The sequence below is a fragment of the Sciurus carolinensis genome, chromosome 1 (assembly GCF_902686445.1).
Source record: "Sciurus carolinensis chromosome 1, mSciCar1.2, whole genome shotgun sequence".
NCBI classification, from domain to species: domain Eukaryota; kingdom Metazoa; phylum Chordata; class Mammalia; order Rodentia; family Sciuridae; genus Sciurus; species Sciurus carolinensis.
The window spans coordinates 183,761,296-183,788,620 of NC_062213.1; the positions used below are offsets into that span (position 1 = coordinate 183,761,296).

Sequence of the window (27,325 nt, forward strand, 5' to 3'; positions counted from 1 at the left end):
TTAAAGTATTGAGCAGAACACTTGCAGCGCCATCTAACGTTCCTGACAGCCTCCCCCAAACTCTTTCTTCACTTTCACAATCAAACCTTGGTCTCTTTAAGAAGTCAACCATAACCGAGGTGATAGGGATGCTGGGAAGTGAAGGTCCACTCAGCTCAGTCCTGGGGCATGACGGGAAACGGGGGCGGAGACTAGAGCTGGCAAAGCCCACTGAATTAAGGTTTGAGGCATGACGGGAAATAAGGGCGGAGACAGGGCTCAGAAGGTTCCCTGAGCTCAGTTCTGGGGCATGACGGGAGAGAAGGGCGGAGACCAGGGCTGGCAAGAGCCACTCAACTCAGTTTGTGGCATGACGGGAAAGAAGGGCGGAGACAGGTCCACGGGGCTTAGGTCTGCGGCATGATGGGAAAGAAGGGCGGAGACCAGGGCTGCACACGCACCTTTGGCCGAGTCTTGCTTTGAGATACATCAGGCGGAATTCAAGTAGGAGAAAATACGGGTCCTCCGGCCCTTGGGTCCTATTCTGCCTCCTCCGCTCAGCGCTCCTGCGGGAGCCGGGAGGCGACTAAAGGTGGGGGGCGCAGCGCGGGCGGGCGCGGGGCGGAGCGCAGCTGCGCCACGTGACCAGGGGGCGCGGGGCGGGTGGCGCGGCCGAGGTAGCTTGCGCCTACTGCAGATGTCTCCCCGGGGACGTGCTGACAGGCACCAGTGGGTCCAGCGCTCCTCCAGCGAAACTGGGTTGTGGCGTCGGTCCTTAATGACGGGCGCGAGACTTTTTGGTGGGAATGGGAACTTGGGAACTCAGGTGATAACTCCAGGGAGGGGTGAGCGTCCGTAGGTGGTTAGAATTGTGGCAACTGGTCGAGAGTTCTCAGGTCTTCCTTGAAACGAAGTTTTAGAGCAGTTGTCCGTTTCCATGCGTGCCTTGACTGGAGAGGTTCCCTTTTGCTTCAACTTTAATATGCACTTTTCGAGGAAGGGAATCTCTCTTGAACCGCCAAGTTCCTTGTTTACAGGGTGGCGTTTGGGATGCTGGACTCAGAAGGGCTTGACCCCTATGGAGACTCTGAAAGGTACAGGTGTCCCACTTTAAGGAAGGGCCACCTGTGAGTGCATGCTATTGTGATGGGATCTGGATCTCTGAATCAGAGTTGGGCTAAGAATTGGCACCCTTGGAGGGTTCCAGTGAAGGGTGAGTTAGAGTTGAGGGTGGGGTGTTACTGTGCCCCTCTTTGAGAAATAAGACCTCCAAGTCAGTACTCCTGGAATTAGGAACTGTATTTCTTGAATCCATTCCTCTGAAAACTTCGTAACTTCCTCCCTTGCTACTTTAAACATATTGAAGAAAATAGTGTTTGTTTTTAAAGATACTAGGAAAGTACGAGCTGTTGCCAGAAGACTTGATTTCTTATGTCAAGAAAGCAGGAAGAAAAGAGAACAGTTAGTCACGGTCCCAGAGGGTTGTTTTTCAAATGCTCAATCCTGACAATTTTAATATTGATAAAATGAAGGAGGATCCCTCCACAAGACACCCCCAAAAAAACAAAACGGAAAAAAACCCACCAAACAGCTGTGTACTGATTGTGTTTTTTGTGTTGTAGGAGTCCAACTATCCATTGCCAAGAAGAAATACATTGGTTTTAAACTAGAGAACTCCTCTCTATAAAAAAGTAGAATGAAAGAACCTTTGGGTGGTGAATGTGACAAAGCAATGACACCTCAACAGGGGCTTCTGGACAAAATTAAAGAAGAACCTGACAATGCTCAAGTAAATTTTTCCGCTTGATAAAGTTTTTTTTTTTCTTCTTGTCTATTTTGAATTGAAAAATTTACCTAGGCAGTTTATGGTTTATAAGTTGAAACAAAAATGATTCTTTCCCCCTTAGGTGGGTGCTTTGGTTTGATTGTATACCCTCAAAGCCCATGTGTTGGATGTGTAGTTAACCCAGTGCAATGTTGTTGGGGGTTGAGGCCTAATAAGACATAATCAGGTCATGAGGGCTTCTGCCTTCAAGAATGGATTGATGCTATTATCTCAGGATGGGTTAGTTACTGCAAGAAAGGCCTTGTTGTAAAATTCAGTTCAGCCCTCTCTTGCTTCTTCCTCTTTCTTGGATGTTCTCTTGCCTTCTCTCATGATGCAGCAGGTAAGGCCCTATCTAACTGTGGCCCCTATATCTTGGATTTCACAACCTCCAAAACTTTGTGAAATAAATTTCTTTTCTTTATGAATTACCCAGTCTGTGGTAACACAAAAATGGAGTAAGACAAGGTATCAGGTTTCTGTGCTTTGAATTATCAAAAATCTTGATAACTATGCACTATTTTGTAAAAGGAAAGCGGTACGTATTACCATTTTTTCATATTTGCTATTTAAAAAACTTCTCTTGTACCTGATTGCACTTTCTTGTTCTGTTAAGTATTTATTGTCTATTGTATGTTCTGGGGGCCCAGGAGTGAGTAGTTAGCTTAGTTCCTTCCCTACCTCATAGAGTTTACCAATTAGTAAAGACAGAGATTTCCCAAGTAATTGGTCAATTAAAAAATACATATATATGTATGTAGTTACAAACTATGACAAGTACTTTGGAAGAAAAACCTGAAAATGGGGAATCTGACCTAGTTTTGGGAGGGGATAGGAGTAGTTAGGAAGTCCTTCCAGAGGGAAGGATTTATAAGCTAATTTTGAAGAATGAATTGACTAGGCAACTGGCATGAAGAAGAGTGTTCAAGACAGTCCTGAGTTGGAAAGATACATGGTTCTCTTGAAGAACTGTAAGACCAGTGTACCTGGAACAGAAAATATAAAAATGATGATGATGATGAACAACAACAAAGATGGTATTAGTTTATCAATATGCAGTATATCTTGGTGTCATAATAATATGACATTATTATTAACATTGTGTATGCTTACAGTGTGAACACTGTTGAAAAGCAGTTTATGTACATTAATCCACTTGATAATTGCAACCTTGAGTTAAATACTGTTTTTATTCCCATCTTACACATAAGGATCAGAGACACATGAGAATCAGAGACCAGTAACTTGTTAAAAGGTCACCCAATTAATGATACCATCTGTCTTAGTATGTTTTCTGTTGCTGTAACAATACCTGAGACTGGGTGATTTATAAATAAGTTTATTTTGACTGACCGTTGGAGACTTTGAGTCCAAGATTAAGTTACTAGTATGTGCTTGGCTTCCAGTGAGTGCGTGGTATTGTGTTATGTTAGTGGAAAAGTGGAAGAGAAGCATATATGCACAGAAGTTACAAAACTTGAACCCTGCTTTGTAACAACACACTCAGTAACTGACTCAGGCCTTTCTTAAGGCATCAGTCTCTCTTAGTGGTCTAATCACCATTTAATGGTACCACCACCTCTCAACACTTTTTCCTAAGGAATAAGATTTCAATGTAAGTTTCAGAGGGGACAGACCATATTCAGATGATAGCACTAAGTCATTTTGTGTTGCTGTAACAAAATACCATAGACTGTAAGGCCTATAAACAACAGATGAATTTCTCCACAGTTCTGGAGGATAGAGGATAGCAGTCTGAAATCAGGATGCCACATGATTGGGTTCAAGGGAGAACCAACTTCTTGTATCCTTTGGTAGTGAAAAAAAAGCTAGCTAGTTCTCTAGCCTCTTTTTTTTTTTTTTTTAAATTCTAGATGGACACAATATCTTTATTTTATTTATTTATTTTTATGTGGTGCTGAGGATCAAACCCAGTGCCTTGCACTTGCCAGGCGGGCATTTTACCACTGAGCTACAACCCTAGCCCTCTAGCCTCTTTTTTTGTAAGGACACCAATGCTGATTATGAGGGCTCTACCCTCATGACCTAATTACCTCACAGAGGGCTCATCTCCACATACTATCACTTGAGAGATTATAAGGGTTTCAACATATGAATTTGGGAGGGGGCGACAGACGTTCAGTCTATTGCAGATACTAAGAAGCAGTAATGAAATAATATGACCAGACAGTGGAATCATTGGCAGCATCAGATTTATCTGCGAGGCCAAGTAAAATAGAAACCTAAAAGTGTTTATTGAACTAGGCAATTGTGAGATGATTGATTATCTTAAATAATTTCAGATAGACTAGTAGCTTGTTTGTATTGGGTTCAGGAAGGAATTAAAATGAGGAAGTAGAGAAAGAATGAAGTGCATTTGTTGAAATTTGATGGAATAGAGAAGGAGAAGCAAGTGGAGTAGATTCATTTATAAATTGAGGGGAAGAAACCAATATGGAGATGGAGAGAGGTTGTAGATAAAGGGAGATAGGATGGAGTGCTGAAAGAAGGAAGAGAAAAATCTTGAACACAAGCACTATTTAAGATGGTTGCCTTTTCCAGTGAGGTAAGAGAACAATTTGCTAATCAGTTGACATATATGGTAGAGAGAAGAATCTGATGTTTCTTAGTTGCTTGTTTGTAATTGATTAAATTGAAACATCAGTGAACAGGAAATAAGTGAGGTATGGTCTTGAGAGTAATGAAGGGTTTAGAATAGTTTTTTTGCAAAGTAAAAAGAAACTGACCAGGGAAATATAACAAGAATATTAGAAAAATATTAGAGATGAAGTAGTTGATAAGGTAAACTGAAGAAGGTATATATTTATACTTTTAACTTTTACTGCTTTCTGAGTGCCAGTAAATAATATTAAGTATCAAGTAATGTTTAAGACCATCCACTTTGGCTGGAATGGATTTGGATTTATTCATTCATAAAATATTTACTAATGGCTGTAATTGTGGATCTAATAAGTATAAGAGCTAGCATTTTTTTTATTGTAAACAAAAAGAAGTTATGATAAGTCTATTTAAATTTTTTTTATTCTTTTTGATTATACATGATAATAGAATGTATTTTGACATGTACATACATGGAGTATAGCTTCCAATTTTTGTGGTTGTACATGATGTATTCATATAAGAACATAGGAAAGTTTTGTCTGATTCATTCTACTGTCTGTCTTATTCCCATCCCCGTTCCTTCTTTTCCCCACTGTCCAGTTCAGTGAACTTCTATCCCCCAACCCCCTTATTGTGAGTATATCCACATATCAGAGAGAATGTTTGGCCTTTGGTTTTTTGGAATTGGCTTATTTCACTCAGTATGATCGTCTCCATTTCTATCCATTTACTGGCAAATGCCATCATTTCATTCTTATTTAAGGCCGAGTAATATTCCATTGTGTGTATGTACCACATTTTCTTTATCTATTCATCTGTTGAAGGACACCTAGGTTGGTTCCATAGCTTAGCTGTGTGAATCGAGCTGCTATAAACATTGTTGTGGCCACATTACTGTAGTGCGCTGATTTAAGTCCTTTGGGTATAAACTGAGGAGTGGTATAACTGGGTCAAATGGTGGTTCCATTCCAAGTTTTCTGAGGAATCTGCATACTGTGTTCCATAGTGGTTGCACCAATCTGCGGTCCCACCAGCAATGTATGAGTGTACCTTTTTCCCCACATCCTTACCAACACTTATTGTTGCTTGTATTCTTGATTATTGCCATTCTGACTGGAATGAGATGAAATCTTGAGAGTAGTTTTGGTTTGCATTTCTCTAATTGCTAGAGATGTTGAACATTTTTTCATGTATTTGTTGACTGATCATATTTCTTCTTCTGTGACATGTCTGTTCATTTCCTTTGCCCATTTATTGATTGGATTGTTTCTTTTTTGGTGTTAAGTTTTTGAGTTCTTTATATATTCTGGAGATTAAGGCTCTATCTGAGGTGCAGGTGGCAAAGATGCTCTCCCATTCTGTAAGCTTCACATTCTTGATTGTTTCCTTTGCTGCGAAGAAGCTTTTTAGTTTGAATCCATTCCATTTATTGATTCTTTATTTTACTTTTTGCGCTTTAGGAGTGTTGTTGAGGTATTCAGTTCCTAAGCTGACATGATGAAAATTTGGGCCTACTTTTTCTTCTAGTAGGCGCAGGATTTCTGATCTAATGCTTAGGTCCTTGATCCACTTTGAGTTGAGTTTTATGCAGGGTGAGAGATAGGGGGATAGTTCTGTCTTATAGGGAGCATCTGTTTGGTGCCAAAATACCTTTCATGGAAAGTGATAATCTAATGCAGCAGTTCCTAGTTTTGTTCACTTAATAAGGAAATTTCAAAAGTGGTTTTGGAACTGACGTAGTCGTTTATTTTACTAAGTGTAGGTAGGTTTTGGTAACTACCATTTATTATGACCATTGTTTCAGAAAAGTAAGACAGTTTTTAAAAAAATTTTCATTTGGAAATATGTAAGGCCATTTTAACACATGTACAAAAAAGGTAGTTGTGATTTCCAAATAAATGGCAGTCCTTTTCAAGATAGGTATATCTTAAAAATATATCTTAAAATATACTTTAAAATTTGTCAGATGATTTTATTCTACATTTAAAAAAATATTCTTTTGTTGACCTTTATTTTTATTTATGGTGGTGCTGAGAATTGAACCCAGTGCCTCAGACATGCTAAGCAAGTGCTCTACTACTGAGCCACAACCCCAGCCCCTTAATTCTACATTTTAAAGGACATATTGAAGATAAATCTGATTTAGGTTGATTTTGTGTATAATGAGCTGATTGCATTGAAATTCTTCTCTATCTTTTCTGCCATTACAAATATGACAGCTTAAAAGTCTTTTGGCTAAAATTACTGATTTAAATCTAAACTCTGAATCATTCAGATTTCTTTTCATTTACCACTCCCTTGTAAATACATCCTAAAAAATGAGAAGTATTGTGGGTTGGAATAACTATGTATTATTCTCATACATCAAGATTATATTTGAAAAGTGAATATAACTTTATAAAATATTTTCCAATACTGACAGCTTATCTTTGTGAAGATTAAATCTAGTCTAATAACTTTCAAATTTTGACTTTTGAGATGTTCATGAAGATGATTGAGTACAATGTAAAAGGAACGAATGTGATAGAATTAATTTTTACTTGAATTTCTAGTTTGCTTAGGTATATTTTATTCATTTTTCTCTTTTCTCTTTTGTATTTAAAAGGAGTATGGACATGCCCAACAGCCGAAAAGTCAAGAAAGTGAACTGAAAATCAGTGCTGTATTTTCAGTTAGTGACAGTCCTCTTGGTAAGAAGTATAACTGTATGAGTTAATTACAGTTAATATTTGTTTATTCTGTCTAGAAGAATTGAGGGAAAGCACTCCTCATGTAAGTCTTTTCCTTTAGAGTATGTTTTTCAAACTGGGAGCTGTTATTCATCATCATTTAAAAAAGAAATTGAATGAGATTATATCAGAATGTGATATGTGTAGTAAGGAATGTGCTGTTTCTGGAAACTTGTTTCACTTACCAAATTATACACACATACAAATGTGTGTATGTGAGAATTGAGTTATATTGTAAAATTTAATTTTAGGGGTCATGGTTAAAAAAGTTTGAAACTCCCTGTTTTGGAGTATTGTCTCATTAGTATTGAATTTCAAAGCTGTCCTAAAAGAAATTACACATACATATATATTTTACATATATAAAAAAATACTAAAACCTTTTTTTTTTTCCCTTATTTTGCTAGCCCAGCAGTTGACTCCAGGCTTTCAGCTTTCTCTTGCATCATCTGGCCCAAATGTATTGCTTCCTTCAGTTCCAGCTGTAGCTATTCAGGTTTTTTGTTCTGGTTGTAAAAGATGCTTTATAAGGGTCAAACTGCATATCATAAGACAGGATCTACTCAACTCTTCTGTTCCACACGATGTATCACCGGATATTCTTCACCTGTCTGCCTACCACCTCCTCCCAGGAAAACCTGTGCAAACTGCTCAAAGTATAAAATTCTTAAAGATATCTCTTTTTACTTTGCTTTTTAAAATGTGTATATATTTTAGTTTAGACTTGTTCTTACTTTTGGAGGAATGTGCAAATTAAAGTTTTGCAACATTATAAAAGTAACTCGGTGTTAGAAGTATTGCCTAAACCAGTTTTCTATCTCTTTCAATTTAAATTTTACTATGGAAAGAAATGAACCATTTTGGAATTATAGGATCACTCATATTTCTGTAATTGTAGACAACAAACATTTAAAATTGTTTAAGAGCTATCTTAAAAGTATAGATACAATAGTATCACTTTTTTTTTTTTTGGTATTAGAGATTGAACCCAGGAGTGCTTTACACTGAGCTACATCCCCAGCCCCCTTTTTTAAATTTTGAGACAGGGTCTTGCTAGTTGCTGAGGTTGACCTCAAATTTGCCATTCTCCTGCCTCAGCCTCCTGAGTGACTGGGTTTACAAGCACATGCCACTGCATCCAGCTTAGTCTCACTTCTAATAATATATGAAAGTTATTTAATTCTTTAGAAGATAAAAACTGTTAAGTGGTCACAGAAATAGGGTGTTTATTTCTAATATCCTTGTGAGCCTTTATTTGGGACATTGCTTTATAATACTGCTTAGATGCAGAGAGAAGAAACAGAAAAGTCATATAAACTTTTCTCTCTCTTAGTGCATTTGAAAAATTTGGGCACGTTTTGCCTATTTTCATGATAGTAGTTCCAGTAAGAAAGTGTGAGATTTTGAGCTTACGTTTCATTTGCTGGAGCCAGTAGGACTAGATTTAGTGGCCATCACACAGCTCCAGATCCTGAGGTATTATGTCCTGTTACTAGCCAGCAGCTGCCAAGATCACACATGAATGAGACAGCAAATGAAATTGTTGAAAGTTTGTGGTGTCAGTAGTGACTAACATAGAGGAAGAAAAGTTAAAAGCTTGGTTGTAGATTAGTGGTTGTAGTTCAGTGGTAGAGCACTTGCCTGGCATGAGTGAGGCCCTGGGTTCAGTCCCCTGTATTGAAGGAAAAAACCAAACTTGGTTTTAGATTATGATTCCATTACTTACTAGCTAAGTAACCTTGGGCTAGATATATTCACTTTCCTGAATCTCAGTTTTTCACTGTTAAATAATACTAACTTCCTCAGAGTTTTTTTCTTTCTACTTTTTCTTATTGGTGCATTATAGCTTTACATAATGATGGGATTTATTACATATTTGTACACACACACATACACGGTATACACTGTAATTTGGCCAATATCACTCCCCAACACTTCCCCACTCCTTCCCTTCCTCCTATCCCCTGGTCCGTTGAATTTACTGATTTTCTTACCCCCTAGGAAATTTTTTTTTTTTTGATATTAGGGATTGAACCCAGAGGTGCTTAACCACTGAACCACATCCCCAACCCTTTTTTATATTTTATTTAGAGACAGAATCTGGATGATTTGCTTAGGGCCTTGATAAATTATTGCAGTGGGCTTTGAACTCACAATCTTCCTGCCTCAGCCTCCTGAGCTTCTGGAATTATAGGTGTGTACCACCACATCTGGCTCCTTAGAATTTTAATAAGACAGTAATAGCACATTGCCTAGCACATAGTGAGTATTTAATAAATGGTATCTTACTGTTAGTAATAAATTTTAATTTTATGTGCTTCTATTTATAATTATTACTTTGCATTTTATTGTGTATACTTAATTTATGGACTCTTTTGTCTTTGAGATAGGTGACAGTTTCTTTATCTATTTGGTGTGTTGGCCTAAGACATCTAAAAGTAAATCCTGCGAAAAGAAAAATCTCCAAAAGGGAGAGGTGTTGTTCAGTGTTTTATATATTCAGATTTAATTTGTTTTTGTTTTTAAAATATCCTTCCTTTTTTTTTTTTTTTTTTTTTTGGTACTGGGGTTTAAAATCAGGAGCACTCCACCACTGAGCCACATCCCCAGCCCAGTTTTGTATTTTATTTATAGGCAGTGTCTCAGTAAGTTGCTTAGCACCTCGCCTTTGCTGAGCTGAGTTTGAGCTCACAGTCCTCCTACCTCAGCCACTGGAGCCCCTGGGATTACAGGTGGAACTCAGATTAAAATGCCCTTCTTATATCTTCCTTTAATATGTTAATGTCATTTTAATAAAACTGATATGAGTAAATTTCATTTTGTTTTTAGATATTTTGTTTCAGTATATTAAATATAAATATAAAGTGAATTAAGTTTTAAAGAACTTGACATGACTTATACATCCAAATGCATAATTTGTTCTTTTAAGTAGCCACCCTGGTCAGTGACTTTTGCCACAATGCTGCCCTTGTTTAGATTTGTTTATTTATGTATTTATTTATTTATTGTGGTACTGGGGATTAAACCCAGGGCCTCACGCATGTTAGGCAAATACTCTGCCACTGAGCAGCCCCTCAGAAAGTTTTTCATCTCTGGATATGGCCCTGCCTTCAGAGTCTCTGAAACATTCTTTTAGATTAAGTTAGGGTACACGTCTGTCTTTAGCATGAGTTGAAAAGTTACTTGATGCCTTATCAGGTCAAGATAGTGAGTGATTAAACTGAATTATCCTCTCAAGCATGAGATTTAATCATACAATTAAAAATATTTTTAGGTTCTTATAAATTAAGAGAACTTAGAGGAAAAATAGAAGAAAGTGTTTTGAGCCATGTTATTATAGCAAGAGGTATAATTTTTTACCCAGGATCAATGTTAAGGTTTAATGCTCATTTGAATACATAAGGTTTAGAGTGTGTTTGTATTTGCATGCACAAATTTTCTTAAAAAGTCATTCTTACTGACTTATTTATGCATACATTATGTCACTGGCAGATTTGCCTTATTAAGTAAAATTCTTTATTGCTGTTTTTAGCAAAACCAAGCAACATTTTAAAATTAACACTTCACCTATATATAAGCATGTCTACTTGCTTTTTTCTTCTGCATGATAAAGGTACAGGATGGGAGCCAGGTTAGCAGAATGATTAACTCCAGACTGCTGCATTTGTATTCTGCCATCACTGCTTACCAGCGGTACGACTTTGACAAATGATTTCACCTCTGATTTGCTCTCCTTACCTGTAAAGTGGCAATTATATTTCCCTCCTACTGTTTTATGATATTTAAATTGGGTAATTGAGCTGGGCGATGTGATACACACCTGTAATCTCAGCAGCTCGGGAGTCTGAGGCAGGAGGATCCCAAGTTCAAAGCCAGCCTCAGCAACATAGTGAGACCCTGTCTCAAAATAAAAAATAAAAAGGACTGGGATATGGTTTGGTGGTTAAAGGCCTCTGGGTTCAATCCCTAGTACCAAATAAATAAATAGGGTAATTGAGTAAAGTGATTAATGCCTGGTACATATTAATTACTCAGTTTATTTATCATATGTAATATTACTGCTATTATTGTGACCTGCACTAGTGTTTCTAGTTAATAACTGTTACCTTTGATTTTTATACTTGTGGAAGGAATAGTAATACGTAAGCTCTCTTTTACCCAGATATTGGATCAGTGCTTATTGTAATAATTAGCTCTTATAAAATGGCTCTAGAAATCTCATACAATTAAAAAAAAAAGAAACCTTGCACAATTATTTAGTTATTTGTGTTGTTCCTGTCATTGGTAGTTTATCTATTTCCTCAAATCTTATATTTTTAAATTTTAAAAAATTTCACTTATTGTCTCATTCATATTTCTACTCTTGGCATTTGCTGTTGAGTAAAAGGGCACATATCTTGGGGTTTGGAGTTGTGGCATGGCCTCTGAATCTAATCTCATTGACTCTAGCAGGTGAAATTTGGTTGGAGCAGGAAGCTTCACTGTTTTTGTCATGAGCTACTGGCCAGTTATATTTTGTTTTTATTTTATTTTTATTTTATTTATTTATTTATTTTTTTGTGGTGCTGGGGATCGAACCCAGGGCCTTGTGCTTTCAACGCAAGCACTCTACCGACTGAGCTATCTTCCCAGCCCCTGTTTTTATTTTTAATTAAAATTTTTTTTGTGGTACTAGGGATTGAATCCAGAGCCCCCTATATGATATGCAAATTCTCTACCACTGAGCAATATTTCTAGCCTCTTCTTTTTTTTTAAATTTATTTAGATGTTGACAGACCTTTATTTTTATTCATTTATTTATATGTGGTGCTGAGAATTGAACCTAGTGCTCACACAAGCTAGGCAAGCTCTACCACTGAGCCACAACCCCAGCCCCTCCCGCCTCTTCTTATATTTTATGTTGAGACAGGGTCTCTGTAAGTTGTGCAGGCTGGCCTCTAATTTGTGATGCTCCTGCCTCAGCCTCTTGAGTAGCTGAGATTACAAGCATGTGCTATCATGCCCCACTGACTGCTTATATTTTAAATGAAGTTTTCCCTCCACACATCTGTAAATTAGTTATTAAAAACCCCATTTACACAAGGAAATTGAAACAGTAATCGCCTGACTCATTGTCATTCAGCTGATAAGTGACAGAACACAATCATCAAGCCCAGGTTTTCAGATGCTTTATTCAAATTTTTTTTCTAGCTGCCCCTGGTAAATATCAGGGGTAAATACTTGCTCACAAAGAGAAGGAAGTTACAATTGTTACACATTTCATTTTGCCTTTTTTCTTTATTTTTAGAGAAATTTTAAATCCAAAGGATGTGATTACAACACAATTTGATAATTCCTCTCCTAGCAAAGATTTCTGCAGCCAATCATGCCTGTCTTCTTATGAGCTAAAGAAAAAACCTGTTGTTACCATATATACCAACAGCATTTCGACTAAGTGCAGTATGTGTCAGAAAAATGCGGATGTAAGTTACATTTTACTTCTATTGCTCAAAGATCAGAGATTTTAACTGGCTGTACTTATTTTATATGTGTGTGTGTGTGTGTTTATTTCCTAGATTCGATTTGAAGTTAAATATCAAAATGTGGTACATGGTCTTTGTAGTGATGCCTGTTTTTCCAAATTTCACTCCACCAACAACCTTACCATGAACTGTTGTGAGAACTGTGGAAGCTATTGCTATAGTAGCTCTGGACCTTGCCAATCCCAGAAGGTTTTTAGTTCAACAAGTGTCACAGCATACAAGCAGGTACGAATATCCATTTGTCATGCGTAGGCAGACTCACTCCTGAGCTGGCTGGGCAGGGATGAACTGCAGAATAAAAGATCAAGCTTCTCCCATCCATTCATCCTCATGTGATTTCCTCTCCAGGAAAATGTGATTCTGATGCTGAAGGGGTGATTGTAGAGTGAGATGATATAGGTGAAGTAGGTTGCTTTAAGGTTCTCTTCATGCCTGAGAATTAATAGCTGTCATTATATGATTTGCTGTGTGAAATGTTTTGTGAAATCGTGAAGAAAACTCCTTATGGTTAATAAACTATGAGCAAAAGTTAAAAGGTGATAAAATCAGTGAATCTCAAGAAAGCATATTTTTTTTGGTACTGGGGATTGAACTCAGGGGCACTCAACCACTGTGCCACATCCCCAGCCCTATTTTGTATTTTATTTAGAGACAGGGTCCCACTAAGTTGCTTAGCGCCTCAAAATTGCTAAGACTGGCTTTGAACTGTCAATCCTTCTACCTCAGCCTCCCAAGCCACTAGAAGAAAGCATATCTTTTTCTTCTTTTTTTTGGTACCAGGGATTGAACCCAGGTTGCTTAACCACTGAACCCCACTGCCAGCCATTTGTTATATGTTAGTTAGGCACAGGGTCTCGCCAAATTCCTGAGGCTGGCTTTGAACTCACATTCTTCCTGCCTCAGCCTCCTGAGCCTCTGGGATTACAGGTGTGTGCCACTGCATCCAGCATATTTTTTTCGTTCTACAGAGTACTTTGGATTGGATTGTCATTTTGTTTGTCATTTCCAATTGTTTGTTATTTTGACTCAAGCATTAAAATACTTTAGCTGATTTTATTTATTGTAATGAATAGTGGATTAATCTGGTTATTAAATGTATCACTTTGTAAATTTGATTTTTACTGAATGATTTGGGTTTTTAAAGTTTTTTTTTTTTTTTTTTTTTTTTTTAAAGAATGTGAATGATAGCAGATTTTTTTTTTAGACCAAGTTTTTGATTTGGTAATTCTTTTGAGCTATTAGTAATATGCATTCATGATTGAAAAGTATCTCTTTTCTAGGAATTGCCACTTTGGCAGTCTGTTTATGGTTTCACAGGAATAGAATCTGATAATGATTCTATTATGATTAGAAATGATCCAAAAATCAGTTCCATGTTTAATTTTGTTACTGATGTTGTACTGTCCATTGTGTAAATGATATTTGTCTTTTGCTAGGAAGATTGTGTGAAACTTCACAATTTATGTTTTCCTGCTATTTACTTTTTTACTGAAAGACAGCATAATACAGTGGTTAGGAGCCTGAACTACAGAGTGTGATGGAATAAGTTTAATTTCCTGCTTCTGTTTATCTGTGAATTTAATTAAAGTTGTTTTTTAAACTTTGGTTATATAATTTTTGAAAGCATGACTGTGTTGTTGAAAGAATGAAATGATATAGTGCACATAAATTGCTTAGCATGGGATTTGACTTAAATGATAAGCATTCAGAAAGTAGTAAGATTGGTTGTATGAATGGTAGCTATTTAATACTGTTATTATTTCTTAGAACAAACTTACAGGCAGACTTTTTTATGAAACTCAGCTTAAAAAAATAAGTAGTTCTGTAGGATTTCATGATATGCATTGAGTATCATTTCAGTCTCTCACTAAAGAGTCTGACAAGTTAAGTAGCTTAAAGGTGGTGGACTCTCCTAGATTGAGGTTAGGTCCACACTGAGGATGGCTGTTTGGCTCAGGAACCACCTGGTCCTCTCTGGTTATTTATGATGAGAAAAGTATGTTAATTCCTCATTCATTTCTTATAATGTGTTTTGTTCTTCCTAAATGTCTGAGTAGCTACTACTTTTCTTCATTCTTCTATTGTCTGAAAGAACTTACCTTCTCCATATTCCAACTTTCAGAAAAGTCTAATATTTGTCATGCCCAAACATTTCAATCAAAGGCAGCTGTTAAATGTAGCTTTTATTTTTTCTTTTTAAAACACTATGTAGTTATGTATGCTGGCACTAAGTATCTAAATGTTATTTTATTTTCTTAATAGAATTCGGCCCAAACTCCTCCCTATGCTCTGGGGAAATCACTGAGGCCCTCTGCTGAAATGATTGAGACTACGAATGACTCAGGAAAAACAGAGCTTTTCTGTTCTATTAATTGCTTATCTGCATACAGAGTTAAAACGGTTACTTCTTCAGGTAATGTTTAAATTTGATAAATTTGTAGATTTAGTAACTGTTGAAGAAGCCTGTAACTGCTTTTCTTTCATTTTGCAACAAACTGAATTTATCTATAGGATTAAATAAGGACCCAAGTATAATTTAAAGAACTGATTTTTAAATGCAAATAGTTTTATATATGTATTTTATGGGTTTCATATATGAGAAGAAAGAAAAGAATTAATTGTAAGTTGTGGTTAGTTGTTATTTAAGTAGAAGTTAATCAAGGTTAGTTGTAGTTAGATTTACAGATTATTGTAGAGTTCCTTGATTTTTTTTTTTTTTTTTTTTGTTGTTGTTGTTCATTACAGTTAGCATTCCATGTCTCTGGTTTCCCTATTCATGGATTCAAACAACTGGATCAAAAATATTGCAGAAAAAAATTACCTCTGTACTAAACATGTACAGACATTTTTTCCTTGTCAAGTGTTATAGGTAATCCAGAGATGCTTTAAAGTATGTGAGAGGATATTTGGAAGGATGTGCATAGATTACATGCAAATACTGTGACATTTTATGTAAGGAACAGAGCATCTACAGATTTTGGAATCCTCAGGGAATTCTGGAACTAATCCCCCCAGATTACCCAGGGGCAACTGTACTGAATATTTGATTTTTTTTTTTCTTTCTACTAATAGAGTTTTAAATTATTTGTTCATTTTTATAACATTCATTGCTTTTTGTTTTTTTTTTTTTGTCATCAAGGTGTCCAGGTTTCATGTCATAGTTGTAAAACCTCTGCAATCCCTCAGTATCACCTAGCCATGTCAAATGGAACTATATACAGCTTCTGCAGCTCCAACTGTGTGGTAGCTTTCCAGGTATGATCAATCTAAGGTAGTGTTTTATCCCTGGAGTTTTCTTAGGTTTTATTCCATGGCAAAATGTTGGCTACTGAAGGTCTATACTTTAAAAAGTTCATATTTAAGAAGAGCAACATTGTGTTCAGCCAGGGGTTGAACAGAGTTTATTCCAGAGGTTCCGGAGGTTATTTGTACAAAATTTCTAAATCCAGACATTGGGCTGCCTTATTTAGGGTACTTAGGTGAACTACCCTTCCTTTCTACTTTCTCCTTTGGTTCTCTACCTTTCAGAAGGGTGGAGGCTAGGATATGATCTGAGTTGGTAGTGTGAAGAACAGTAGTAGCCTTTGGGGGCTCATGTTCCCCTTCCTCTCAAGTTTGGGCCAGAAACTTAGGAACTCCTGGCATGGAGTTACAAAATTCTACTTGTCCCATTTTCATCTGCTTTCTACAGTATGCACAGAAAGAAACTCTGTTGTGTTTTGTGATATCCTGCATGGGAGGATGTCTGATATGGTATCTGGCCCCAAGGAGAAAAGAGACTGCTGGTAGCCACAGTGTTGTAATAGCTATCAGGAGTTGGTAACTGAGTGTGGCAGCGTACACCTGAAAACCCAGCTACTCCAGAAGCTGAGGTAGGAGGATAGCAGGTTCGAGGTCAGCCTGTGCAACTTAGTGAGACCCTGCCTCAAAATAAAAAGTAGGGCGGGGACTGGAGATGGACTTAGTGGTAGATTGCCTGCCTGGCATGTGTCAGGCCCATGGTCCAATCCCCTAGTTCCACCAAAAACCAGAAAAGATTTGGTTGGTGACAGGCATGCAGGAAGAGGTACCCTGGGGGAAGGCAAGACCTGCCATAATTTACTAAAGAAGTATGTGAAAATTTGTTATCTGGATTCCAGTCCTCCACCTTTTTTTTTTTTTTTTTTTTTTTTTAGTTGTCCATGGACCTTTACTTTTTATTATGTGATATTGAGAATCAAACCCAATGCTAGGCAAGCGCTCTACCACTGAGCTACAACTCCAGCCCAGGCCTCAACCTTTTAATGTTGCATTTCTCAGTTCTTATATTTTGAAAGTATGTCATTGAAATTCTTCCTGTGAGAAATAAGATGTTTAAAAACTGTGGTGGGATTAATTAAATTGACAAAATAAAAATATTGTTACATTATTTCTCGGTTGATTAAAATCTTTGCCTGTGTTCATTCAGAATGTATTTAACAAACCAAAGGGAACACAGTCTTCTGCGGTGCCCCCGTCTCAGGGCCAAGTGGTTGCGAGCTTACCCTGCCGGTCAGTAGGCCCACCAGGACGTGGTGACGTTGCCGCTGCCATTTCCTCCAGCTCTGTCAGCGTCCCTGCCATAGCAGCTAGTCACCAGACTTTTGCTGAACAATCCCAGCAGGTTGCTGTAACACAGACAGTCGTGAAACTCAGGTGTCACCACTGTAGTCATCTGTTTGTCACAAAACCAGAACTTCTTTTCTACAAGGTAAGGAGAGATGATGAAAGGGATTGCATAGCAACTTGTGCAGTAGAAGCACTTTTTTCATCTTTGACTGTCATTGAGTTTGCTTTGAAATGAGAAGGTAAAGGATTTCTTAACGATAAAGCAGCTGTGTTTAGTTAGATCTTAATGACTGTTATTTTTCTGCAGGGTAAAATGTTTCTGTTTTGTGGAAAGACTTGCTCTGATGAATACAAAAGAAAAAATAAAGTTATGGCAATGTGCGACTACTGTAAACTGCAGAAAATTATAAAGGAAACTGTGCGATTCTCAGGGGTTGATAAGCCATTCTGTAGTGAAGGTAAAGAAAATGGCATAGGGTGGGAAGGGGGCAAGAATGGAGGAAGGAAGGACTCTATAGAGGGATAAGAGGGGTGGGAGGAATTGGGGGGAGAGAAAAAAAAATAACAGAATGAATCAAAAACTATTACCCTAGGTAAATGTATGATTACACAAATGGTATGCCTCTACTTCATGTACAAACAGAGAAACAAGATGTATCCTATTTGTTTACAATAAAATGAATTTAAAAAAAAAGAAAATGGCATAGTATTATACATATAGCATGTGGTTGTTATGAAATAATTCATGATGAGTTGAGCAGTTAATCATGATTAATTTTCAAGTAATTTTTCTCTTATGAGGTATAAGTTGAATGTTTTTATGTTGAGGTTTTACTTAGTTTAAGGTCTGTCTTTTTTTTTTTTTTTTTTTTTTGTTGTTGTTGTGCTAGGATTGAACTTAGGGCCTTACGCATTCTAGGCAAGTGCTCTATTACTGAACTGCATCCTAGTCCTGAAGTCTGTCTTTCTAAATGTTATAGTAATCTCAGTAAAGAAAAATTATCAAAACATAATTAAATAAGTGGTATTCATATAGAAAGTCTTGTAAGCTTAACTATGACATCAGAGATTTTTTTTTGTGTTTTTTGACCCATTTGTAAATAGGGAACTTTAGTAGTAACTGCTTCTTGGGTTAAGAAACTTACAGTTCTGATGTTTCTGAATATAGATGGTCTAATATTTAGATTATATTTAAAAGGTGATGTGAGTTTGTTTTGTGAATGTAAAAAGACTGTTTTTTAACCTAGCGGCAAATAGTGTGTCAGATGTTCAGGAATTAACTTACCATTTGTATCTGTGACTATAGAAACTCACTTTACCTCCTTGAAATTAATGTGAATTTGATGTTTCTTCTTTCATCCCTGTGTGTTCTCAGTTTGCAAACTGCTCTCTGCTCGAGACTTTGGAGAGCGATGGGGAAACTACTGTAAGATGTGTAGTTATTGTTCACAGACATCCCCTAATTTGGTAGAAAATCGATTGGAGGGAAAGTTAGAGGAGTTTTGTTGTGAAGACTGCATGACCAAATTTACGGTTCTGTTTTATCAGGTAAATGTGATATACTTTTTAACCTTTTTTTTATTCCACTGGGACAGGGTCTTTCTATGGTGCCAGGTTGACCTTGAACTCACAATCCTGTCTCAACCTCTCAAATAGGCTTTTGTGGTTTTTCCAAAGTTAGTGCAAATTATTTTCTATTTAAATGTGTATAAATTATGTGAATAAAAGTGTGGTGTTTGGAGCTGTGTAGAATAAATTATGGACTACTGCAACAAAATTTGGTTGAATATAAACATCTTTGGGGATCTGAGTTTAGGATATCTAGAGACTTTTTGTTGATTGAGGATATGTACCATTTATTTTTGCTTTCTTATGAGGCACATTGACTTGTTTGTAACTTTGAGTTCCTCTCAATTACAACTTTACATATTGTTGCCTTATGGCTCTCTCATTCAGGTTACTTTGAGGAATTTGAAGTCAGACCTTGTTCTCACTGCATAGGTCAAATGACAGTGACTGGCAGACTTAACTATTTTCCTTTAGAAAAGGTTACCGGGCTGGGGAGATAGCTCAGTCGGTAGAGTGCTTGCTTTGTAAGCACATGGCCCTGGGTTCCCCAGCACCAAAAAAACAAACAAACAAACAAACAAAAAAAGTTACCTTTTTGAAAGACTGCCAATGATAGCTACAATTAATTGAACCAATAATACATGCCTGATGATTCATGTGTGTTGTTTGATTTAATCCTCACCACAATCCCAAGAGGTAGATATATTATTATCAGTTTAAAAATAAAGAAAAGAAGTGAAATCCAGGAAGGTTAAGTAATATGCCTTTGAGGAAGCTGGTACGTGACACCTAGGTAGCACCTATAACACTCTAATGAAGTCTATATTTTCTTGTCTGCCTCACCCCCAAAATATAATATTCTTGTGGTGGCAGTAATAAATGTTTCATCATTCTATGTTCAGGACCAATCACAGAGCTTAAAGCAAAGGATATATAGTTAGATATTTGTTGAGTGAATAAAAGTCTTAATGACCTCAAAGCCCATATTCCTTTTACTGCCTTTTGTGTGTATGTGGGGGTGTTACTGGGGATTGAACCCAGGGGTGTTGTACCATTGAGCTACATTCCCAGCCCTTTTTATTTTATTTGAAAACTAAGTTGCCCAGGTTGACCTTGAACTTTTGATCTTCCTGCCCCAGCCTTCCCAACAGATGTAATAACAGGCAAAGTACCACCATGCCTATATGGCTTCTTAATCTTTTGAAAATAGAATCTGCCTTTAGATTTTTTTCATCAGTAATTTTTGAAAACAGAAGAGCAACTTGTATATTCTTAACTTAGGACATCAATGTGAAAAAAATAATTGTGCATATGTGTGTGTGTGTATTTTAATTACAGTCTTTTAGGATAGGAAACTTACATTTTGTAGTCTCAGCTGACTTATGTACCCTGTTTTCGTAGTGCCTCTGGTTTATGATGAATGTTATCTTTTCATTATTTTATAGTTTTGAGCCTATGTTGTCTTAAATTTTTTATCTCAGATGGCCAAGTGTGATGGCTGTAAACGACAGGGTAAGCTAAGTGAGTCCATAAAATGGAGAGGCAACATCAAACATTTCTGTAACCTTTTCTGTGTCTTGAAGTTTTGTCATCAGCAAAGCATGAATGATCCTCCTCCACAAAATAAAGGTAAAATTAAACTTACCTAGTGAGACCTTTATATCAATTCTAAGATATACTATCAGCATACACAGTTGAGGATAGTATAGTAAAAACAAAATTTCACTGGATTCAAATAGTCTGAATTTCCTTTAAGGATTCTTAATGATGTTCTTGAGGGAAAATTAATTTGGATGCTTTTTGCTCTTATAATCAAACATACCAAGAAATTAATAAATCTGTAATTTATAGGAAATATTAATGTGATTGCTTTTGATCAAACTTACCTGTACATTCATAACTTGTACTGTTTATTTCTAATTATTAACTGACTAGTCAGAAACTTAAAAATCAGGGCAAACAAAGGGAGAAGGTATAAGTATGTTAATATAGTTGCTGTGACTGATGTAAGATTTGATCCAGAACTTGCTTGTAGCAAAGGAGAAAAGAACAGCACATTAATTATCTCAGAAAAAATAAATAGACCACTTCTTCATGGGTAGCAAAGTTTTTCTTGGCTAAGAATAAAATAATTTTGCAAGTGGGACAGCTAATGTGGTCAGACTATCAGAAGAACAGATAGATATGTGGCGTGTCCTTAAAGTAGCTTTCCTAAGTAGCACTTTCTGAATGTTAGATCACAACACTTGATATGATGTTCTCTGATCAGAACCTGAAGTGCTGCCTAAGTGACAGAATTTATGTCCTTTGGTCCTCACAGTCTAGCTCTTGCCTACTTTTGCAGGCTTATTAATTCTTGCCTTAATCACATATGCCTTGTGCTTATCTTTTGTATTAGCCATTTGTTACCCAAGACCAGTCTGTTTGGAAGAATATTCATTTTGTAATGTAGCTTCAGAAAAACCAGTGTTCAGTGGTGGATGGATAGGTCCCTCATCAACTTACTTAGAAAAATTGACATGTTAAATTTTTATTTGAAGCAAACTTAGGTGTAGGAGTTTTAGCATTCACTAATAGAACAGCCCAGTTATTCCTGAAGGTGATATCTGTATTTTTACCTGTTAAATGTCATTTGAATCTTATTTTACAGAATCAGGCTCTTTTTAAGCCCTAGTGAGCATTAATTTGACCAGAATCTTCCAACCCAGTGTGATATAGAGTTAGATATTTTCATTGTTCTTGAAAACCTTGTTGTTAAATAGCTTTGTGTATTTGTGTATGATCATTTTGTTTATACCAGGTCGTATCTTTTTATTTATTTTAATCAGTAAATATTTCTAAGACACGAACTGCTTTAATGGAGCTCCCTTCTGCAAAGACAGTTACAACACCAGTTATAACCAATGTGGTGTCATTGGCAAAAATATCTGTCGCCCAACCTACAGTGAACACTAACAGTGTTTTGAAAGGTATGACTTGATAAGGCATTTGGCTAGAAAGTAGAGGTAAGTGTTGCCTAGCCTGTTTCTTCTTGGGAATATTTTTGTTTACATTATATAAGGAAACCCTCTCCTCTCTCTCTGGGGAAAGTAGATAGCAAGCACAGTGATGTTGGTGTGAAAGCAAATGGTATAGGTCATTGATTTTCTTTTTTTTCTAAGAAACTAGATGATTTTAATATACCTGCTTATTTACCATCAGAGATTCTAATACAATAGGATGGGCCTGGGACCTAGGGCCCATTCCTTTCCTGTGTACTACAGATGATATTGGTATGGTTTCCTTAGCCCATTTTTTGAGAAATTCTGGTCCAGACTCTAGCCTACTTTAGAGAAAGGAATTAACTTCTTTTTTTTTTTTTTGCAAGTCAGGGAATACTGGGGATTGAACTCAGGGCACTCAACCACTGAGCCACATCCCCAGCCTATTTTTATATATTATTTAGACAGGGTTCTCACTGAATTGCTTAGTGCCTTGCTTTTGCTGAGGTTGTCTTTGAACTCGAGATCCTCTTGTCTCAACCTCCTGAGCTGCTGGGATTACAGGTGTGCACCACCACACCTGGGTGAAATTAACTTCTTGATCTCAGTGTTTTTTATGTTTATTTTGGGAATAAGAATGTTTGTCTTGGGGTATAGCTTAGTGGTAAAGCATTTACCTAGTATGCACAAGGTGGTGGGTTTGAACCCATCACTGTGAAAAAAGTTTTTTTAAAAATATTTCTTAATTTATAACAGGTGCAGCTGCTAAAGAAGCAGGAAGGATCACTGAAGATGTAAGTTTTATTGTTATTTTTTATTTTTCCTGATAATACCACTAGGGTTGATTATCATTTTGGATATAACATTCTAATATATCTGAAAAATTTCTACTAGTAGCTTATTTACAAAAGACAGAGTAGGACTGGGGCTGTACTTAGTGGTGGAGTGCTTGCCTAGCATGTGTGAGGCACTGGGTTCAATCCTTAGCACCACATAAAAATAAATAAATAAAATAAAGGTATTGTGTCCATGTATAACTAAAAATATATTTTTTAATATGCACTAACTTTTTGTCTTGAATGTTATAGTTTGTCTCTAGATCATTAATAAGAATATATTCCTGATTTATTTTACTGTTTATTCATGTTCACTTTATTTTTTAAAAATGATTGCTATTTCATCTGGTTGCTTATTTTTTCTCTCTTACTACTTTGAAATATTTCTTTTTTAGACTTTTTTTGAAAGTTCAGTGTAGTGTCACTGTAAGTAAATTTTGTGAGAAAATGATACAAGGTGAAAGTATATGTAAACTCTCATTTTATGTCTCAAATTTGAAATATTGTGAAACTCCCCCCCAAATTTTTTAGAATTCAGGAAATGCATAATTTCAAATCTGGTAGGGTTGAAAGGATTACGGACTATGCTATTGTTGCTCTGTGTCAGCATCACTTTACTTTAGTAGGAGAATAATATTTCCTTCATCCTTTATCAGGATCACATGTTACTGTGCCAGTTCTTGGGTTAATGTTTTTGGTGACTGCTGTGCTGCTATCTTAACATTTGCTCTTTTTTTTAAATATCTTTTTTATGTGTTTATTTTTATGTGGTTCTAAGATTTGAACCCAGTGCCTCATATGTGTGAGGCAAGCACTCTACCACTGAGCTACAGCCCCAGTCCCTTAACATTTGCTCTTCATATAATGAAAAATTTTATATGATGGTGTCATTCAAGTGTTAAATTGTGGAACTAGTGCTAAAAAGTATGCCCCAAAATTCAGTAACTTTGGAACAGAAGTTAGATGTGATGAAAGTCTATGAAGATGATACCCCATGCTGTTAATTTAGCCAAGTGTACCTACCCTACATAGTGGTAGAGGTGATGGTTAAGAAACCCAAAGCAGCCTTAAAACAGGTGCACTGCCTTAGCTCACAAAAATTGTAGCCAGGCAAGGATAATGAAATAATTGGAAAAAATCCTGGCAATATGAAAATGACTTGAAAGGAAATGATAGTGAAACAAATGTTACACTGTAAGTCACTGCATTTCTAATTTTAAAGTTCATTGAGGTTTTATGTCTGTTTGTTTGGTACTGGGGATTGAACCAAGGAGCTCTTAACTGCTAAGCCACATTCCCAGCCCTTTTAAATATCTTATTTAGAAATAGGGTCTCACTGAGTTGCTTAGGCCTCACTAAGTTGCTGAGACTGTCTTTGAACTCAAGATCCTTCTGCCTCAACCTCCTGAGCCCCTGGGATTATAGCATGGGCTAACACACCTGGCCCCATTGAGATTTTAAGAATATAAAATTGAGCAGGAAGACTGGATCTACTCTTCTAAAGCTATCAGAACCTTCAAGACAACATATGGTAACCTGTTCATAAGGATTCTTTGAAAGTGGTAAAGAAGGGAGATTTGCATAGTAGATGAAGGGGCCATTAAAAATTTGCTTGGAAGAAGCAAATTTCACAACTATTCTTAGTTCTGTTTTTCTTTCTCTCAATATGGATATAGAGATTATATTTGTATGTATTACTATACATTTTATATATATAATGAACATGGAAAATTTATTTAAAAAATGAAAATTTGCTTGAACTAGAATTAGAAAAACAAAGGCAGCAGGAAGAGGACCACAACAATTAACCTGGTCTTCTTTAAAACTAACAGCAGTAAAGCCATTGTCTTAGACTTTTAGCCATATTTTAGCAGAAATTACTTATTTTTGAAGATGATTCAAATATGAATTGCTGTTCTAGGTAGCATGGAAAAATAATTGAAAATGAATCTGCCTGTCAAATCCTCAGTGGAAGAAAAGAGGAAAAACTCAAACCACATTAGATTCATTCTTTAGTAAAAGTCTTGCAGGAAATCAGACCAGCTTTCACTGTAATATAGAGAGATAGCTTGTCTTAATTTAGTATCTCTTAACTCTCCTGTTATTTATATTGTTGGAAGATGATAATTTCTACTTAATTATTTTCAGGCAATATACCATTTTAGTTAATGAAATGTCATTAACAAATTTATTTGTATATTATGTGTTGTACATTAAATTATTTTAAAATTACATGATTAATAAATCACTGTTATACCATTAATAATGGTTATTAACTATACAATTATATAATTAAAGTATTAACATTATATACTGACAAGCATTATTAACATATTTATAAAAGTGTTCTATATTGGTTGTAGATATATGTAGTCTGAGAATGCATCCCTCTGCCACTTCGTCTAAATGGGACAGCTAGTCTTGAATTATGCTAGTTTTGAGTTATTCAGGTTATTCAGGATCTGTATACCTCATATTTAATGTGTCTGCCCTATATATGTTTTCCCCATGTGAAGAATTCTATAATTCACCAGTCATTTAAATTGTGTTACCCAAGTGTCTCTGATTAACATTTTTCAGTTTAGTCTATAAAAAGCTAACAATAAATAATGTGCTGTTATGATGTGAACTAAGTCCCTAATGGTGTTAGAATCATTTTGTCGTTGTTTCTCCAAGAATGTCAGTATGAATCTCCCTTAAGTTATTTAAATGTTCTTAAACTTGGTGGAATGGCAAAAAATTATGAAAAGCACAAAGAAAATCTAAAAAAGTCAGGAAACTTTAAAAATCTAGGTAGTAAATATTTTAGACTTTGCAGGTCAGTTGGTCTCTATTAAAACTAGAACTTGCCATTTCTGCCATTGTAGCACAGAAGTGAACCCAGACAATAGATAAATTAGTGAGCATGGCTGTGTTCCAGTAGTATTTATTTACAAAACAGGTGGAAGATTGAACTTTGTCCAAAGTCTATAGTTTGCCAACTCCCATTCTACTTTATTCCTGTCACCCAGAATTAGCCATTATTTGCCTATAGTTTTTCCCCTCTTGCCTTTTTTTTTCCTTTTTCTTTTTATAAATTATTTACTACCACTAGTTTCCTTTTCACATCTCCAAAAACAACTATCATGAGTTTTGTGTGTCCTTTCAGAATATTTTGTAATCTTTGGATATACAGTATGAAAACATTTAACATTATTTTTAGAAAGATTTATCCATGTTGATACTTAATACATTTTGTACATTTCTGTTGATTACTCTATGTATTGTATTTTCTGTAGGTACCATATTTAATTATCCACTGCCTTACTGGTAAACATTAGATTGTTTCCAGCTTTTTACTGTTAAAAATCTGCTAAAATGAATGTCCTTGTATACGTCTTCTTGTGCATGTATATACAGGTATTTCTCTAGTGTAGAAATGGAAGAACAGAATAGTTGAGTGAAAAAGTATTTGGATTTCTAGTTTTTAAGTATCCCTACAGTGACTGTCACAGTTTTTATTCCCACTAATAGCTAATTCTTGTACCCATTTTTCACAGCCTCACTATCATTTCTTTTTATTTATTTAAAAACAATTTAATTGGCTGAGTCCAGTGGTGTATACTTGTAATCCCAGAGATTTAGGAGACTGAGGCAGGAGGGTTATGTTCAAGTCCAACTTTAGCAACTTAACAAGACCCTGTCTCAAAATAAAAAATGAAAAGATCTGGGGATGTAGCTTAGTGGTAAAGTATCCCTGTTCAATTTTTAATATCACAAAAAAAATAGTGCATTATAATTATACACAGTAGTAAGATTGGTTGTTATGTATTTCTGCACGCACACAGTGTAACAATGCAATTTTGTCAATTTCATTTTGCAGTAACTCCCACTTTTCTCCCATTTTCCCTTCTTCTGGTCCCCTTCCTTTATTCTGCTGGTCTCTATACTATTTCAATGAAATCCCCCTACCATTTTCTTTTTTTCTCTCTATGTTTCACATAAGAGAGATAAACATGACTCTTGACTTTGAGTTTGCCTTATTTCACTTAACATGATTCTCTGAAGTTCCAACCATTTTCCTGCAAATGATGTAACTATATTCTTCTTTATGACTAAATAAAACTCAATTGTGTATATATATGACATATTCTTTATCTGTTCACCCATTTATGAATCATTTGGCCATTGCGAATTGTGCTGCTATAAACATGAGTATGCATGTATTGCTGTGGTATGACTTCAAGTCTTTGGGATAAATACTGAGGAGTGGTATAGCAGCAGGTCATATGGTGATTCCATTCCTAGTCTTTTGAGAAAGCTCCATACTGATTTTCATAGTGGTTGTGCTAATATACAGTCCTACCAGTGGTATGAAAGTGTTCCTTTTTTCCCACTCACCATTATTTAATGTCATAAACTTTTTTTTTCTTTTGCCAATCTGTTTGATGATTTTATTGATTTCTTATTTTATATGTCTGATTGCTAGTAGGTTTGCTTATATTTTTGTTTTTTGGTCATTTGTATTTTCTTGGAATTTCCTGTTTTTAATCTCTCCTATTTTTGTGTTGAATTATCTTTTTCTAATTGATTTCTAGATTGGTTTCTGTCACCCATGGCCAACCATGGTCTGAAAATATTAATGGAAAAGTCCAGAAATAAGTAATTCATAAGTTTTATAGGTACACCATTCTGT

The 27,325-nt window shown here is 35.9% G+C and overlaps 1 protein-coding gene across 1 annotated transcript in view; it reads left to right on the forward strand.

Moving 5' to 3' along the window:
• Window positions 1–646: 646 nt before the first annotated feature.
• Zmym6 (zinc finger MYM-type containing 6) overlaps window positions 647–27,325 on the forward strand; it is a 35,826-nt gene continuing 9,147 nt past the window's right edge. Inside the window, 15 exon segments of the mRNA XM_047521771.1 lie at window positions 647–779; window positions 1,602–1,768; window positions 7,032–7,116; window positions 7,563–7,667; window positions 7,670–7,811; window positions 12,443–12,617; window positions 12,711–12,902; window positions 14,940–15,090; window positions 15,817–15,932; window positions 17,125–17,406; window positions 17,572–17,722; window positions 18,640–18,812; window positions 20,315–20,462; window positions 21,662–21,802; window positions 22,571–22,608. Of these exon segments, the coding sequence (XP_047377727.1) occupies window positions 1,676–1,768; window positions 7,032–7,116; window positions 7,563–7,667; window positions 7,670–7,811; window positions 12,443–12,617; window positions 12,711–12,902; window positions 14,940–15,090; window positions 15,817–15,932; window positions 17,125–17,406; window positions 17,572–17,722; window positions 18,640–18,812; window positions 20,315–20,462; window positions 21,662–21,802; window positions 22,571–22,608 (1,992 nt within the window). The 5' untranslated portion in view covers window positions 647–779; window positions 1,602–1,675.